This window comes from Plecotus auritus (assembly GCF_963455305.1).
Source record: "Plecotus auritus genome assembly, chromosome: 4".
NCBI lineage: Eukaryota > Metazoa > Chordata > Mammalia > Chiroptera > Vespertilionidae > Plecotus > Plecotus auritus.
This window is the reverse complement of record NC_137775.1, coordinates 93,805,572-93,822,187: the sequence shown is the minus strand read 5'-3', so window position 1 is coordinate 93,822,187 and position 16,616 is coordinate 93,805,572. Positions and strand designations below refer to the sequence as shown.

General features: G+C 51.7%; 1 protein-coding gene across 2 annotated transcripts in view; it reads right to left on the bottom strand.

The window, feature by feature from the left end:
• The window catches only part of MOCS1 (molybdenum cofactor synthesis 1), a 44,487-nt gene extending 33,155 nt beyond the window's left edge, over nucleotides 1-11,332 (bottom strand). For both annotated transcript variants that reach the window (XM_080663270.1, XM_080663271.1), the window contains exons 1-3: nucleotides 11,116-11,332; nucleotides 4,164-4,290; nucleotides 2,635-2,802 (exon numbers count right to left, since the gene is read on the bottom strand). In XM_080663270.1, the coding sequence (XP_080519396.1) occupies nucleotides 2,635-2,802; nucleotides 4,164-4,290; nucleotides 11,116-11,238 (418 nt within the window). In that variant the 5' untranslated portion in view covers nucleotides 11,239-11,332. The remainder of the gene's footprint in view (nucleotides 1-2,634; nucleotides 2,803-4,163; nucleotides 4,291-11,115) is intronic.
• Between the last annotated feature and the right edge of the window lie 5,284 nt (nucleotides 11,333-16,616).

Below are 16,616 nucleotides of genomic sequence, written 5' to 3'. Positions count from 1 at the left end.
TGCTCTCCCCTCCGCTCCTTTACTTTAAATTTATATTAGTTCACACAAACACTCCATCCATGCTTTTGTTCCGGCCCTCCGGTCCAGTTTAAGAACCCATTGTGGCCCTCGAGTCAAAAAGTTTGCCCACCCCTGGCCCAGAGAGTCTGCTCCATGGTGCAGCCAGGTGTAGTTCAGTAACCAAGCTAATTAAAATCCATTAGTCCATTGTGAAAGTCCCACGTGGCTGTGCGGGCGCAGAGGAGCACCCCTCCCCCACCCCTGCAGCAGGAGTCACAGGTGAAAGAGAAAGACAGCTAGAACTTCCTTTGTTTGGACATTTAAATATTCAGGTTTCCTGCACTGGTAGTGGCCACACCTATTTTAGCCCCTGACTCACTTAGCTTCCAGGTTTGACAGGTAAGCATCCTCCCATGTCACTCAGACCTTACATGGCATGCATCTACATGTCCTTTATCACATCCCTTCCCCCATCAATCATCTGGGAAGAGATTTGGAGAATGTTAGATGCAGCTTTTTGGCAAAGCTGTATAAATGGCATGCCTATACTATTGGGTCTGCCCTTTCCTCCTTTCCTGTTAAATAATAACGAAGTTATTACAACGGCATCACAACGATGTGCAGGAAACACAGGGACTTAAGGTTGAACACGGGCCAGAAGGCACACGAAGTGGCCTGAACCAGGGGCTGTGCCTGGCAGCCAGCCAAGTTCAGCAGGTTCAGCCTTTTCCTGGAACCCAGCTCTCTCTGAAGCTCCGAGGAACCACCAGAAATACTGGTCAGCTTTCCTGGGACAGGGTGTCCAGCCCAGAAATAATGGCAGGATCCCAGACCAAGTGACCAGTGGTGGGCGGAGGGAGCTGGCCATGGGAAAGGAAAGGAGAGGGCTGTCGGGATCCTGAGCCCCTGTCAGATGGCAGGCTCCAGCGGATGCTTCTGCCTACGGCAGTGTCAGGGGCTCACTGTGCCCAGCACAGGCCCAGACAGGACAAAGCACTCCAGAGAATGCTCGCTGAGCCAGCAAATGAGGTGGAGAGCTGAGGGTTGGGAGGTCCTACCCATAATAGCTGGGGTGGGGCTGGAAGTGAGGGGGTGGAGGGCTCAACTATCAAGAACACACAACCTTATTTTCCTCTGATTTCATCAGCTACAATCACGTGAGCAAAGGTCTCTCTGCCCGACCCTGGGGCGTAGAAGCAGAGCAGGGCCACTCTTACAGAGCACTGGTACGTGCTGAGCACTCCCTCCTCATTCCTCCCCTGTAAGGCAGGTCCCATCTCTGTCCGGATTGTGAAAGTTGCCCAAAGGTATGCTGTCAGTAAGAGGCACAGCTGGGACTCACACCTGGGTATGTCCTGCTTCAGAGATTGCACTTTCAACCACTCTCCATTCATCCGACAAATCGTGGAGAGTACCACCTGTGTCGGGCACGGTCCCAGGTGCTGGGAGCACAACTGCAACAAACCCTGCCACAGCTCCCACAGAGACCCACGGCCCCCCGCAGAGCCCTATGGACCCCCCAGAGCCCCATGGGTCCCTGAAAGCCCCATGGCTCCCCAAAAGCCCCATGGCTCCCCAAGACCCCATGGGCCCCCCACCCAGAGCTCCACAGCCACCCCCCCGAGCCCCACGCCCGCCCCCCAGAGCCCCACGGCCCACTCAGAGCTTTCATGATAGTTGGTGGAGGGGACAGACAATACAAAGCAAAAAACCACATACAACCAAATAACAAAGTCAAAATGAGACAAATCCTGTGAAGAAAAATAAGGTAGGATAGGGTAAAGTAGGGGCTGCTACACTTTTTCTGCAAAAGACCAGATAGTAAATATTTATGGTTTTGCTGGCCACATGGTCTCCCTTGCAATTACTCAACTCTGCAAAAGCAGCCTGGGAAATATGTAAATGGAGGTGTGGCTATGTTCCAACAAAACTTCATTAATGGACAGTGAATTTAGGATTTCATTTAATTCTCACATGTCACAAAATGTTATTCTTTTGATTTTCTTTTCCAATCTACAGAAACATAAAAAAAAAAATTCTTTGCTTGCAGTCCACACAAAAAGGTGGTGGCCCAGATTAAGCCTGTGGGCTGTAGCGTGACAACCCCAGGGACAGAAAGCAGCTGGCATGTCTATGTGGAAATGTACTTTATATTTTCATTTTTAAATTGTATTTCGGGGTCTGTATAAGAGATGCACTTAGAGTGGTCAAGGAGGTCTCCACGGGTGACGGCATCTGAGCAGGGACCTGACTGAAGCAGAAAGTGAGCCCTCCGCTCCCAGAGAGGGAGCAGCCAGTGTGAAGGCCGGCACCGTGCCTGGAGGAGAGGCGGAGAGGCAGCGGGCAGGGAGGCAGGTCAGTGGGCCCAGGCCCCACAAGGACTTTAGTCTCAATGTGACAGCAAGCCTCCGCACTTACAAGCTTTGTGACCTCGGGCAAGATAATGAGCTTCTCTGCACCTCATTTCTGAATGAAGCAGAATAACAATGGTACTCATCTCAGAGGGTGGAAGGACCTGGTGAGCATAAAGCTCTAAAAAAATGAATGAATGCTGCCAAGATTAGTACTAATATCGGAGTCCAGCTGGATGAGGCAGGAGCTGGGAGAAGTGGGGACAGCTTCCGTCAGACTCACCCACGATGTCCACCACGTCGGGCCGGATGAGCGGCTCTCCACCCGTCAGCCGGATCTTGTCCACACCTTCTTTCACGAAGAGCCGCGCAAGGGTCAGGATCTCCTCTGTGGTCAGCAGGTCGGCCTTGGGCGTCAGTGGGACCCCCTCCTCGGGCATGCAGTACTGGCCTGCAGGGAAGGAGCGTGGGGGAATGACAGCAGCCAGGCCCATGATGTGTCCACCCCCACCGGGCCAGGACTTTCTCCTGACTCCACCCAGACACTGAGGTGGTACAGACCCTAGGCCAGATTCTCTCTGTGCCTCACCTTTCTCATCTGTGAAATGGTAACACTCCCTCCCCACCGTGGGGGAGCTGAGGGTACAGGTTAAAGATAAGCCAGGTAGAGAGCAAGCCTGGCTTGACGTAGGGGGATGCCAAAATGCTGACTCCTCAGTGCTGGGCAAGGCCTGCCCAGAGGGCCAGGGCCAGGGCCGGGGCCCTTTCCTTCTGGCATTGTTCACCCTCTTTCATTTCATCTGATGTGGGCAAATAGCTACCCTTCCGTGTGTGCGTCATGGGGTGAAAAGGCTGGGAAGTACTTACTCTCTGGCCTGGCAAAGCCGCTGTTCTCTGTAGCTACAACCAGCCTATCTACTCCAGATTACTGTCCACGCTGTTTGATCGGTTGGGAAACTCAGGTACTATATCAGGGCCAGGTAGCAGAATGGGGTAAAGGAGGTGGGTCCTGGCGGGTGAGGGCGCCATCCCCACCATCAGTTTTGGTGGTTCAGTGCTATCAAGGATTGGGACCAGATCTGTGAGAAAGTCATGACGGCTCCAGAATTGGTCTTTTAGAACTGAATAGAAATGTTTGGTTCAACATTTACATATGCACACACATATTTCCTGGGCCATGAAGTGAACACATTTCTTACTGTGAACTACAGAGGAAGGAAGGGAGGGAGGAGAAGAGGTGGAGAGAGAGGGAGGGAGGGAGGGAGGGAAGGAGGTAGAGGGAGTGCCAACAAACTTGAGAAGTCAAGCAGCGGATACACCCCCAGGGAAGTCCACGTAGGATTATGAAACGAGGACTCTGCATCATCTTGGCCCCAGATGACCTTGGGCAAGTTAATGAACTTCTCTAGACACTGGGGTGTCTCCACAGCTGGAGTGTTGGCCATGGGCCCTGCTGTGGACCTCACAGTTTTGGTGTCTAGTGGGGCACCCTGGCACATCCTGAATGCTGGGCACTGCAGGGCAACAGGAGAGCAGAAGAAAGAACCCTGAGGAGTGAGAGATGCAGATCTAATCTCAACCCCAAACACAACAGCAATTCTCTGCTCAAATCTAATCCCACATAGAATCCAGCTTCCAGGATCATAAAACTCAGCCTGGACCCCAATATTGTCCTGAACCCCACCTGGTGAGTAAGGCAGAAGGTGGTGGGGAAGTTAGAAAGAGGAACTGGGGACACGGACAAGGATTCCTGGCATGGGGAGATTTCGGCAGAGGAACAGGAGCGCAGAGAGGGCCCGGAAGGAGACTCACATCTGAGGTTGCACTTCTCAGTGAGGGAGATCCGCAGGTAGCTGTGATGGCGGCCAAAGCTGTCGGTGAGGAAGGCAGAGAAGGGGGCCGCGTGCTCCCTCAGGAACTGCCTCCGCCTGGACAGCTCCTGCAGGGACAGGTCAGGTCAGAGTGGAGGACACTGCAGGGGTGGAGCCAAGGGAGCCCGCCTGGGGGAAGCCCACCTCTGGGACATAATCCCTTCCCATCTGTGCAGCAGCACCTCTCACCTTTCCAGCCGTGTGGGTCCCGCAGCCCTGAGGGAGCTGGGGTCCCCCCTCCCCCAAGACTGCACTGAGGGAAGGACCTGCTCGGTTGGAGTCCGGACCTGCAGGACATGCGCACCCCTGCCCTCAGAGGAAGCCTGCCCAGGAACAAATGACTCGCTATCTCTTGGACAGGTCCCTGGGAGAGAAGGCCCAGGAAGGAGGCAGGTAAGTGAGGCACGGTGGCACCATCGCTGCACGGCTGGGACGTGGTGAGTCACCTCTCCAACCAAGGCCTCCCCTTCCCTCCCTTGATCAAGAGAGGCAGAAAGAGCTCTAGGCAAAACCACCAACTCTGGGTGTCACACAAGCTGCCTCCCCCTTTTGTGTGTGTGTGTGTGTGTGTGTGTGTTTTTTAAATATATTTTATTGATTTTTTACAGAGAGGAAGGGAGAGGGCTAGAGAGTTAGAAACACTGAACAGCTGCCTCCTGCACTCCTCCCACTGGGGATGTGCCCACAACTAAGGTACATGCCCTTGACCGGAATCGAACCTGGGACCTTTCAGTCTACAGGCCGATGCTCTATCCACTGAGCCAAACCGGTTAGGGCGCTGCCTCCCCCTTAACTATCTTCCTGTTGGCTGGAGTCCCTGGGGCATCCCCAATGCCCAGGAGGACCCAACAGGCCAAGCCACCAGGACAGCTGAGGAGGGTATACACATGGGAGGGCTCCCCGCACACAGGCCAAGGGGTGAGGACAGCACAACCTGGGAGACCTGCAGAAAGAATGAGGCTCCCAGCCCCCAAGAGGGCAGAATGAAGGGGCCAGAATGACCCTGCAGAGATTACTTGTCTTTATCCTTCCTGAGCCACTGCAGGAAGGAAGAATTACCCACCGTGGTCTGAGGCCTATAGGGGAGGAGGATGCTGGCCCAACCCCTGCTGGGGAGAAAAGCAGCAGCCAGTCTCACCTTTTCCAAAGTCTGATCTCGCACCTTCAGAGCAAAACCCTGGGTCAAGACAGTTGCTGACGAGATCATTGCTCCAAGAAGGAACATTTGCAAACCATCTTCAAGTTCCAAAGAATGTTCTCTGTTCAATTAATTCCCACACCTTCTCCATGAAGGATTATAACTAAGGCTTGGATGGGGTCCAAGAACACCCTCGGCAGAACTGGATTCAAATCCAGGTCTCTGATTCCAAGTTCTAAATTCCTTCCTCTGATTGACAGGGTGAGTCCCAGAAGATGCATGGGGCAGTACAACAGGCAGGCGAGGAGGAGCCATTTCTTCAGAACCTTTAGAACTAAGAAATCATGACCTTGGCAGTCATCCCCGAGGCCGATGGGAAGGGCTCTGATGGGGCAAGAAGCCTGGTTTCTGGGCCAGGTGTGACCTTACACACTGGGAAAGCGCCCTAATTCCTCAAGGCCTGTTTTCCCAGCTGTAAAATTAAAAGGAATAATGAGCTGAGGGGAGGGGCGGGGAGGGGCCAGGGGGCTGGTAGGTAAACACCTAGGATTATTTGTAATCTAAGAGGCAGAAGGCCTCAGGCCCTCCTGAGGTCCAGGGTAACTTCGCCTGAACCCAGGAGGGAGAAACATTTATGCCAGTGACCTCCTCAGCCCTGAATGTTCCGTGCAACCACCTGGGGAGCTTAAGAAAAAAGTTCCTCTAGAGATCAGTGAATTTGATCTCTGAGCACTTGTGATTTTAATCTCTCCAGGTGATTCTATTGTGCAGCCAGGGCCAAGGGCCACAGTCCGACTTGGTAGAGAGAAGGGACAGGAGTTAAGGTGTGGGGATGTGGGGGTACTCCCGTCAAACTGCCCTCACGCTGCCCACTCTGAGGCCAGTTCCCCACGTCCTCTGAGGAACCCTGCTCAGTTATGGCCAGTGGAGCAGCAGTCACTTCTCTGAACTGCCGTCTAATACCATCCTAACCATACCTTCCTCCCTGGCTTCCACCGCCTTGCCAGCAGTAGCCTTGAGGGTGGGGCAGGGGAGGCTCGGAGCCAAGAGTCCCACTGGCCACCAGAGCCCAGGAGGTCGGACACCTGGGAATCGGATGTAGGGCAGAGTTGCACCTGCTTCCCCATCAACAGCTATTTGCAATTCATTAATTTGTCAGTCAGCCCAGACCCCACCTCGTCACTTGCCATGATGCCTCTCCTGATCCTCATCTTAACATACAGGAGAGGTGGCTGGGCGAGGGAGGAGCCAAAATAAATCCAGGAATTGGGAACAAGTGAGGGCCAAGGAGTATGACTCAGCAGAATCAGGGAGCCAGCAGTGTAATGGGGCATCCACAAGGAAATTAGATGCTCTGTTCTGACCAGGGAGGGGCAGGCCCAATTCCACTTTGAGACCTGGAGTGACCTTATCTAGGTTCATTCAGACTCTGTACTGCCGGCACCTGCCCAGCCTCCTACACACACACACACACACACACACACACACACACACACACACACACACACCCTCTCTTTCTCAGATATTAACAAGCCTCATCCCTGCCTCTTTTCTCCTCCAACACTGCATATCCTACGTTTGTTATTCTACTTTCTTCCTTTCCCTTAAATCTCCTTGAGGAAAAAATACCAGTGTCATCAAAGGAGCCCAGGACTCAGAGGGCACGGCCACAGGCAGGGTAGCCAGCAATGCCTCCCCCAGGAAGGGCTAGATATATCAGAATAGAAAGCCCCAGCTGCTCAGATTCGCAGAGCCCAGCCTGGACCAGGCTGCTTGCCATGTGGGGAGCCCTCCTGTGGGCCTCAGTATCCTGGTGTCTACACTACATGTCAGTAACAAGTGGCAAACTGTGTCAACAAGCCCAGAGGCAGGCTCCTACTCCAAAGAGAAGGTTACACTGGGGTCACCACGCATTTCTGGGCTGGCCTCGACTGCCCAGGTGGTGTAGCGTGGTACAGCGGCTCCGCTTGCCCACCAACATCACTGCAGAGCTTCTAGTACTGAGGCCAGAGCCCGCCAATGGCTCTGGGATGGGTCGAGCTTTGGACTTGTGTGTGTTTGAAAGGCTGTAGCTTCCTCCCTGCAGCCAGGGCTGAGGACTCCTGGCCCAGCCACCCCAGGACAAAAGCAGCAGCAGCTGGTTCACTCCGGGGTAGTTGCTGTGGTTCTAGCACAGGCTTTGGGAGTAGGCAAACCTGAATTACAAGCTTGGCTCTGCTCCTTACGAACTACCTATTGAGCTAAATTCTTTAAGCTTTGGCTTCCTCATCCATAAAGTGCGGATAATATTTCTACCTAACTCGATGGGCGGTGTTCCTGGCACAGAATAGGTATTAAATATGTGATTCCTGCCACTTCCTTAAAATAACTCCTACTCACACTGGTGTATTCAATCACCAGTCAAGTATTCTTGAGCAGCACTAGTTGTGAGTGCTAGTTTTCCCACCCTTCCCAGTCCTGCAAGGCCCTGGCCTTCCCACCCACTGCTGGGACTTGACCTGCTCTCACACCACCCAAGGCAGGACAGTGGTGTCCGAGTCCCTCCAGGACCACCGATGCCAGTGCCAATAACCAGTTCTCAGCAGCCTACCACATGCTACCTGCTTACCTCTTGTCTCCCTGTCCAGGGCGGATTGGGGCAGAGTGGAGTGGCATGGGCACGGGTGGTACTAAGGAGTTAAGTGCCTCCCCTGGCATTAGTCACCTGGGCATAAGATTTCAATGGTAAAGGCCAGCCCCGAATAGCTCCAGAGAATACACAGGGTAGCAGGGTTATTCAGGAGAAAAAGCACACACCGAACTTGAACATCAGGGTCCTGACTGACCAGCAGTTTGCAATGATGTATACCCCGGGCGCCTCAAAATTAACCTCTGCCACGTGAGAGGACTTAGCACAGCGCCCAGCCCCCGGCCTCACTCCCTCACGGCTCACCCCACCCTAAGTGTGAGGTCTTCACATCTCTGGCTCCTGGAGAGGAGTGTCAAACTTACTGAAGCAAAGCTTTTACAGAGCTGCCCAGGCTGGGAGTCCAGATAACACCCTGCTTGCCCTCTGTCTTCTTTCCCTCCACGTGTCCTGCCCCAGGCCAGGCCCTGCGGTCTCTCCTGCCTTCTCCTATACCCAGTTCCTTCCTCATAACCCCTCTCCACCATCTCTCCTTTCCAGCCATTTGCACAGCTGGGTGCCGTGGCCTTGCGGAGTCCCTCTCTTCCCCTGCCTGAGGCAGCTGGCCCAGCACCCGAGACCAGTCCCCTGTTGCCCCAACAAAGCCCACATGGAGCCTAAGAGGGAGGAAGAGGGGTGCAGTGCTTTTGGACTGGGGTAAGCCTCCTGGAGAAGACTGTCCGGGCCGCCCCAATCACAATGGCAGGTAGCCATCTCTCCCCTTCCCACATCCTCATGTCCCCACATGCCCACATGCCCACAGCCCCACACGCCGCCACTTACCCTTTCTACATGTAGAAGTAGAAGCTGCTCAACCTGTCCTTGGACCAATCCCAAGGCCCCCTTTCAGCCAGCCTCACAGCCGGCTCTCTCACACCCGCACCACAACACAGAAATGTTAGCTACCCAGTGGCTTGCCCCTCTGTCTCTCCAAGCAACACCCCCCCATCCCAAACCAGAGGGCAAGGCCCTGTGCGGGGTGTGGGAAAGGTACCCTGCAGGAAGGAAAGGGGGATAGGGGTCCAGGGGCCCCCACCGCTGCTCTCGCCAACTGGCAGGCTCTGGGATAGGCTGACCACATGTGCCTCCAGGCTTGTCTCTCCTCTGAGAGTCTCCAAGGCATTCTGTGCCCTCCCCATTGTGTCAAGACGGGCTGCTTCAACCCTCTGGTTTTGAAGACCTGAAGAGGGAAGGAGAGGCAGCCCAGGAGCCAGGTAAAACTGGAGGCCGAGCAAGACTGTAAACTTGGGGCTCCCTTTCCTGTGCCTACGATCCATGCCCCTCACTTGGGTTTCAAACAATCAAAAATATCTGCTGACTCCACTGCAGGCAGATCCCCGTGCTGAGCACTATGGGCAAATTCCAAGAAAGGCGGGAGAGCATCCAGCACTCAAGGGACAATCTGTCTGCTGAGGGCAACGCAAGAGGGGAACGACCAAGATGGGCAGTCTGTGGTCCAATAGTTGACAGAATGACTATCTTGAATGTCCAGGTGGGAGGGGACTAACGGGACACCGCATGGGCCAGTGACAGCAAAGATAATAATAACAACAAATATATGCTTAACAGAGCATTTATGTGTGCCAGGCTTTGTTCTAAGTATGTGTGTGTGTATGTATTATAGTCCCTATAACCACCTGATGGAGTAGACACTATTATTCCACTTTACAAATGGGAAGATGAGGCACTGGGAGGTGAAGTTCACACAGCTAGGAAGTGGCTGGGCTGGGACTCAATTCCAGGCGCTCTGTCCCACAGTCCATGCTCTTCTCTGCTCGTGACAGCTCCCTTCCCGGTGCAAAGGAAAAGGTAGGGGCAGCCTCTCCCCCGTCAGCCCTGTGACTGCCCCTTTCCAGCGCTGTGACTCAGGGGAGTTACTTCATAAGCCTCCACACTGAAATACACTCTGCTCTTCAGATTTACAGACTCGACTCTGTGCTTTACTGTGAGAACTAAAGCCCTTAGCACAGGTCCTCTCATGAAAGGTATAAAATGAACTAGAGGCAGGGGAAGAAGAAACATCCCTTTTCTGGAACTGTTTAAAGATCTCTCAGCAATCTCTGCTTTCCTACTTCCCCCTCAATGGAGTTCAGAGGTCAAGAATACTGAACATTTTCTCCATTTCCCAGCAACTGGACCTGCTTATCTGAGGATCCCAGAGGGGACAGCGAGTTTGGCTCCCCCTCATTGGGCAGTAGTGAGAGAGGTGGGGGAGCAGGATCTGATGAACCCCAGGACTTGAAGGCTTGTGCTGGGAGATGGGAGGAGAAGGACCAGATGGGTCTAGAACTAAGGTTTCAGCAAATAAAGATATGCTTCTCCCCAAATTATTCTTTGACCACATGCACAAAACAAGAGCAAACTTAAAACTTGTTATTATAGGAATCACTCTGAGGGATGCTGTCAAGGACTGGGGCGGGGTGGTGGGGGGGATGGGGGGGTGGGTAGGGGTGGAAGGGGCTCCCTACCCTGAAGAGATAGATACCGAACCCCTAACCTGAAGGGCCCAGGTCCTGCTCCCGGCTGCCCTAAACGAGGCTGAACCCTCCTGAGGGGAATGAAGATGAAACAGAAAGTGAGAGCCCTGTGACCACCGAGGTGACAACTGCCTATTGGTGGCACCAAGGTGACATTTTTAGGCAGTGTCACACTGCACAGAAGGGTGTCTCAAGAACACCTGATCATACCCAGACAAGTCCGCTGGGGGATGGGGAGGAAAATGTTTAAGGAAGCGGGTGAGCTTGGGGCTGCGCTGAGAGGGGTGCTGATAATATCTCCTAGGACCCAGAGTCCTATCCGCCTGCCCCCCATACCCTGAGGCCACTCAGACCTGGTGGGTGCTGGTGGGCAGGGAGGCATTTAAGCAAGACCCCCAAGGAGCGAACCCCTCCCCCACCCTGAAGTATCTGAGAGACGGACAGTCCATCCAGGGAACATCACTGCACTCTTCTCCCCACCCCCAATTAAGCGACGAGGAGTCCCTCCCAGAAGCGCTTGCCCCAGGCTAGCCTGGGTGCTTCTCTGGGCATAGGGGGCAGCTTGCCAGGCAGCCGCTCCCGGGAGGGTGCAGATGCGGGCGAGCAGGCTCACCTCCGCCGCAGGTTGGGAGGGCTCCCCGGGTCGGGGCTGCGTCACCGGAGCCCCTGAGCTGCAGCTCCGGACACTGGAGCTCAGGACCCGCCGCAGCATCCGGGACACGGGCGGCGTCGCCATGGAGCCTGTGGGCCTGGCCGAGACTTGCCTGAGTAGCTGGTTTCGGGAGCACTCTGACCCGGGACTCACCGCCCTGGGTCATCCCGGCCAGGGCGGGCGGGGGCGGGGCCAGCGCAACCAATCGGCGATGGTTCCGAGCCTTGCAGCCAATCGGAGAGGGCCTAGTGCCGCGCGGCCTTCTGGGAGTTGTAGTCCATACCGTCTGCTCTCTTTCTATGCAGGGTAATAGTTTCTAGGGTTTGGAAAGCACAAGTTCAAACTCAGAGGAAAACCGAAATCTTTTCCTACAGGCTTCTCTGGCTGTTCTGGTTCCGTACCTAGGCCGTGATGTAACTGACACAAAGTTCTGTAGGCAGAGCAGGACTAGGGACAGGTGAATAAAGCATTGCTTTGGGTGCAAAATTTAAATAAGAGTGTGCCAATAAAGTAGGTAATCAAGATAAATAATATTTTAATGCAATATTTTGAAAAGTGAGAATAAATACAAAAATTATCAACATTTTATATAAAAACATTATCTCACCCTGCATGTTTATAACACATCTCACTCCCTCCACAGTAGTCTAGGCCCTGGTTGTAGGACGGTCAGCTGCCTCTTTCAAGGTATACTTCTCCACTGTGCTCCCAAAGAACATTCACAATCTTTGCCTCACCGTTTTAAAAGGGAATACATGGAAGAAGTCATTGACTAAGTGGATATCATTTTTGTAATGCTTCCTACACTCCAAGCAAACTCCGTGCTAGGCATCATGTAATACTACAATAATCCTGCAGTGAACAGAGCATCAATCTTGCAGCTGAGGAAGCTGAGGCTTAGAGAGGTTAAGTAATTTTCCCAAAGTTGTATAGTTGATAGATGGAAAAGCCTGTATTTAAACCCAGGACAATCTGATTCCTGAAGTCAAAGTTTAGTCTGTGTTAGGAATGGAGGGGGAGATGTCTCTCACTCTCAGAAACAAAGAGCTACAGTCTTGTAAGATTTTGGATGGTAATGCACACTCAATAATGAACCTATGTGCTAAGAATCATTATACTCAAACCAGCCTATTTATTGCATCCAAAACTCTATTGTTGTGGAATAGCACACATGTTGTTTTTCATTTGTGTTATACAGACTCAAACATCGACTGGAACACACTAACTGCCAAGTGCATATTAGGAAATGGGTATAGAGTTTCTGGTCTTGCAGAATTGACAGACTAGTGGAGAGGAAAGAATAACTGACTGTATAACTGACTAGAACAAAAGGCAGCAAGACCATCAGAAAAGCTGAAATGATTTTAGCCTTAGACTCAAGATTTCTTATGATGTTATTCAAAATTCAGACAATACATTACAGGGGGTTAGTGTGTGTCTGGATATGTTTGAAACTGGTGGGGACAGGCCTGACAGAAATCTGTTTACAAAGGGCCTGAGGACCACTGAGGACTGTTCAAAGCTCTGTCCACTGCTAAATTTGATGTCTGGATTTGTCAGGAGAACTGGGTGTGGAGGTGAGGAGAACAAATACCATATTTTTGCAAGTGAGAAGTCACATGACATAATGAACTTGATCCAGTATCAAGTCCTTAGAATTTAGAGGCAGTGGAGATTCTGTCCTAAGCTATTGATGTTTCATATTACTGCTATAACAAGTTGCCACAAATTGGTGGCTTAAAACAAAATTATTCTCCTACAGTTGTAGAGACCAGAGTTTAAAATGAGTTGTACTGGGCCAAAATCATGATGTTGGCAGGTGTGCTCCCTCCGGAGGCTCTGGGGAGAAGCTGTCTTCTTTGCCTTTTCCAGCATCCAGAACTGCATTCCTTGGCTCAAGGTCCCCTTTTTTATCTTCAAAGCCAGCAGTGCAGCATCTTCTCTCTGTGACTGCTTCTATCCCATGGCTGGCTTCTCTTCTGTCTTAATTCTCCTTCTGCCTCCTTCTTATAAGGATATTTGTCCTTGGATGTAAAGACCACCTTGATAACCAGCCCCCTGTCTCTTGTGTCCAAATGGATCTGGCCAGTAGGAAGCACAGACAGGAGATCAGAGAGCAGAAGGAGAGAGAATTAAGAGTATTGCTTTCTCCTGCTCCCTACCTGTTTTGATGTGGTTGTGGTAATGACTGTGCCCTTCTAGAACTACAGCTGGTGTCACACAGCTCCTTTGCAATGAGTCCGGATCTTGCCAGGCCCAGTAACACCATTCCTAACCCTGTCCTTCGGCCTGCGGTGGGATTGTCTTTCCCCTGTTGATTGCCACGAATGCCTCCATATCCCTGTTGGCCACTTTAACCCTGCCCACATCTCAAAAATGGTCTCTTCAGTTAAAAATCCCTTCAAAAATCCCCGGTAAGTATGCTGTCTGATCCTTGCCGGTTCCATGACAGATGCAGGACTCATGGACTTCTCCCTCCAATCCCCTAGCTTCACCTTTGTTAAAATAGTGGTAATTGCAACAGAGAGACAGCTTGTTTGTTTGTTTATTATTTTTTTATTTATAAGCCCTTTTGAGGGTGGTGCCAAATCTAAACCATTTGTAATCGTAGCACCTAGCATTGTGTTTGATGCACAGTAAGCTCCCAATAGGTGTGCATTAAATGGTACATTTTGTATCCTTTACTTGCCTTTCTAGTCGGGTGGCTGTATCAGTCAGAATGAGACAGATTGTGCTGTTATAACAAACAAGCCCAACATCTCAATGGCTGAAAACCACACATGTTGTTTTTCATTTGTGTTATATGTCCAACAAGGGTTAGCTAGGGATGGTTCTCCATCAATGTCATACTCACCCTGGACTCCGGGCTGATAGGGCAGCTAATAGCCACATGGAACATTGACAATTACCAAGAGGGAAAGACTACAGCAAAGAGCAAACCTCACCCAGGCAGTCTCACACCCCAAGGGAATCCCCACCCTGATCCAGGACACCCTTCAGGGCAAACCAGCTGGCCCCCACCCATGCACCAGGCCTCTATCCTATCTAATAAAAGAGTAATATGCAGATTGACCATCACTCCAACACACAAGATGGCTGCCCCCATGTGGTCAAAGATGGCTGCCTCCATGTGGACACAAGATGGCCACCACAAGATGGCCAGCAGGGGAGAGAAGTTGGGAGGGATCAGGCCAGCAGGGGAGGGCAGTTGTGGGTGATCAGGCCAGCAGGGGAGGGCAGTTGTGGGTGATCAGGCCAGCAGGGGAGGGCAGTTGGGAGCAACCAGGCCTGCAAGGGAGGTCATTTGGGGATGATCAAGCCTTCAGGGGAGGGCAGTTAGGGGTGACCAGGCCAGCAGCGGAGGGAGGTTGGGGGTGACCAGGCCTGTAGGGATGGGCAGTTGGGGGGACCCAGGCCTGCAGGGGAGGGCACTTAGGGGTGACCAGGCCTGCAGGGGAGGGAAGTTAGGGGCAATGAGGCTGGCAGGGGAGCAGTTAGGCTGGGAGGGGAGTGGTTAGGGGGTGATCAGGCTGGCAGGCAGAGCAGTTAGGGGCAATCAGGAAGGCAGGCAGTTGGGAGCCAGCAGTCCTGGATTGTGAGAGGGATGTCCGACTGCCCGTTTAGGCCCGATTGTACCGGGATCGAGCCTAAATGGGCAGTTGGACATCCCTGGAGGGGTCCTAGATTGGAGAGGGTGCAGGCTGGGCAAAATCCCGAATTTCGTGCACTGGGCCTCTAATATATATATATATATATCCCAGTGCATGTGTTCATGCATGGGTGGGGTCCGGCCAGCCTGTCCAGGGGGAGGGGACATGGGTGGTTGGCCGGCCTGCCTGCTGGTTGAACTCCTGGTTGAGGGGACAATTTGCATATTAGCCTTTTATTATATAGGATATACACTGAGTGGCCAGATTATTATGCGTTCAGAGATCAATCTCTGAACGCATAATAATCTGGCCACTCAGTGTAATTTCAAAAGGAAGTGAACCTTAGCCTTCCCACAAAGAGTTCCTGGGAAGCAGATATTAGTAAAAATCTTACACAGGAACAAAATTCCCCTTGTGCTCTAATGTGCCATCCAGCCTTTTCCATTCCTCTGGACAACACTTCCTTTTATTCATCCCTGTGGCTCCCCTTGCATACTGAGAGCAGCCCTGGTGGCCTTACATGTCTGCACATGTCAGCCATACTCCCAGAGCCATGAAGCGCTGATGTTAGCACTCTCTTGTTTAGAGTCTGCCATCAGCAAAATTAAGAGGAGAGTTTGTAATACCTCTTTAATTTAGTGGTTCTCAAAGGATTTGTTTCTGAGGTCAACTCTTTGCATAATAATACTAAGATTTATCTGGCTGTTCAGAGTTTTTTTCCCACAGGTTATCCGATCGTGATTTCACAACAGATTGAATGCAAAAGCAGGTATGACAATCCAGCTGCGTCTACTAGGCCTGACATTAAAGAGATTTGCAAAAACACACCACAATGCCACCTTTCTATATTTTTAAAATAGTTATTTTAATGTTATGTTAACATGTAATAGGTATTATTGACTTTAAAGTATTTAAAAAATTATTATTTAAAAATAATAATTTTTTTCTGTTTTAATTTCTAATATAGTAAATATTAAGTGAAATTAATTGATACAGTAAATAGATGTTAAATAACACACAAGCAAAGATTATTTGGGATCTTTGATACTTTTTAAGACTAGAAAGAGTTCCTGACCAACAGTTTGAGAACTGCTGCCTTATTATATACTCACTCATCTTCTGGAGAACCAGCAGCAGCCTAATAGTGTTTTGTAATTGCTCTTTGTCCACATCATTCTCCCCAAATCATCCTATATAATCCTATATAATAAAAGAGTAATATGCAAATTAACCATCACTCCGCTACATCCACAAGCCACGCCCACCAGCCAATCAGGAGCAAATATGCAAATAAACCCAACCAAGATGACTAAGGCCACAGAGAGCAGGAGGGAGGCTTGGGTTTCCCTGGCAATGGAGGAAGCCAAGCTTTCTGCCTGCCCTTGCCGGCCTAGGCCTCCACTCAAGGCTACAAAGTTTCAATGATAGAAGATACATAAGTCCAAACAGAAATGGCGGCAGCCACGGAGCTCGAAAGAGCAGGAGGCTAGGGTTGCCCCCGGTGATGGAGGAAGCCAAGCTTTCTGCACACCCTGGTCGGCCCAGGCCTCCACTTAAGGCTACAAAGTTTCAATTGTAGAAGATACATAAATCCCCCAAAAAATGGCTGCGGCCACGGAGCAAGCAGAAGGCTTGGCTCCGCTCCAGGCTGCAAAGTTTCAATTGTAGAAGATAAACAAACCCCAGATACCAGGGCCTCCGCTTGGGTCACCAGGGGGAGTGGCCGGCCTGCAAACCATCACAGGCCCCTCGCCCAGGCCGCCTCATGCCCCAAGGGAACCCCCACCCTGATCTGGGATACCCTTCAGGGCA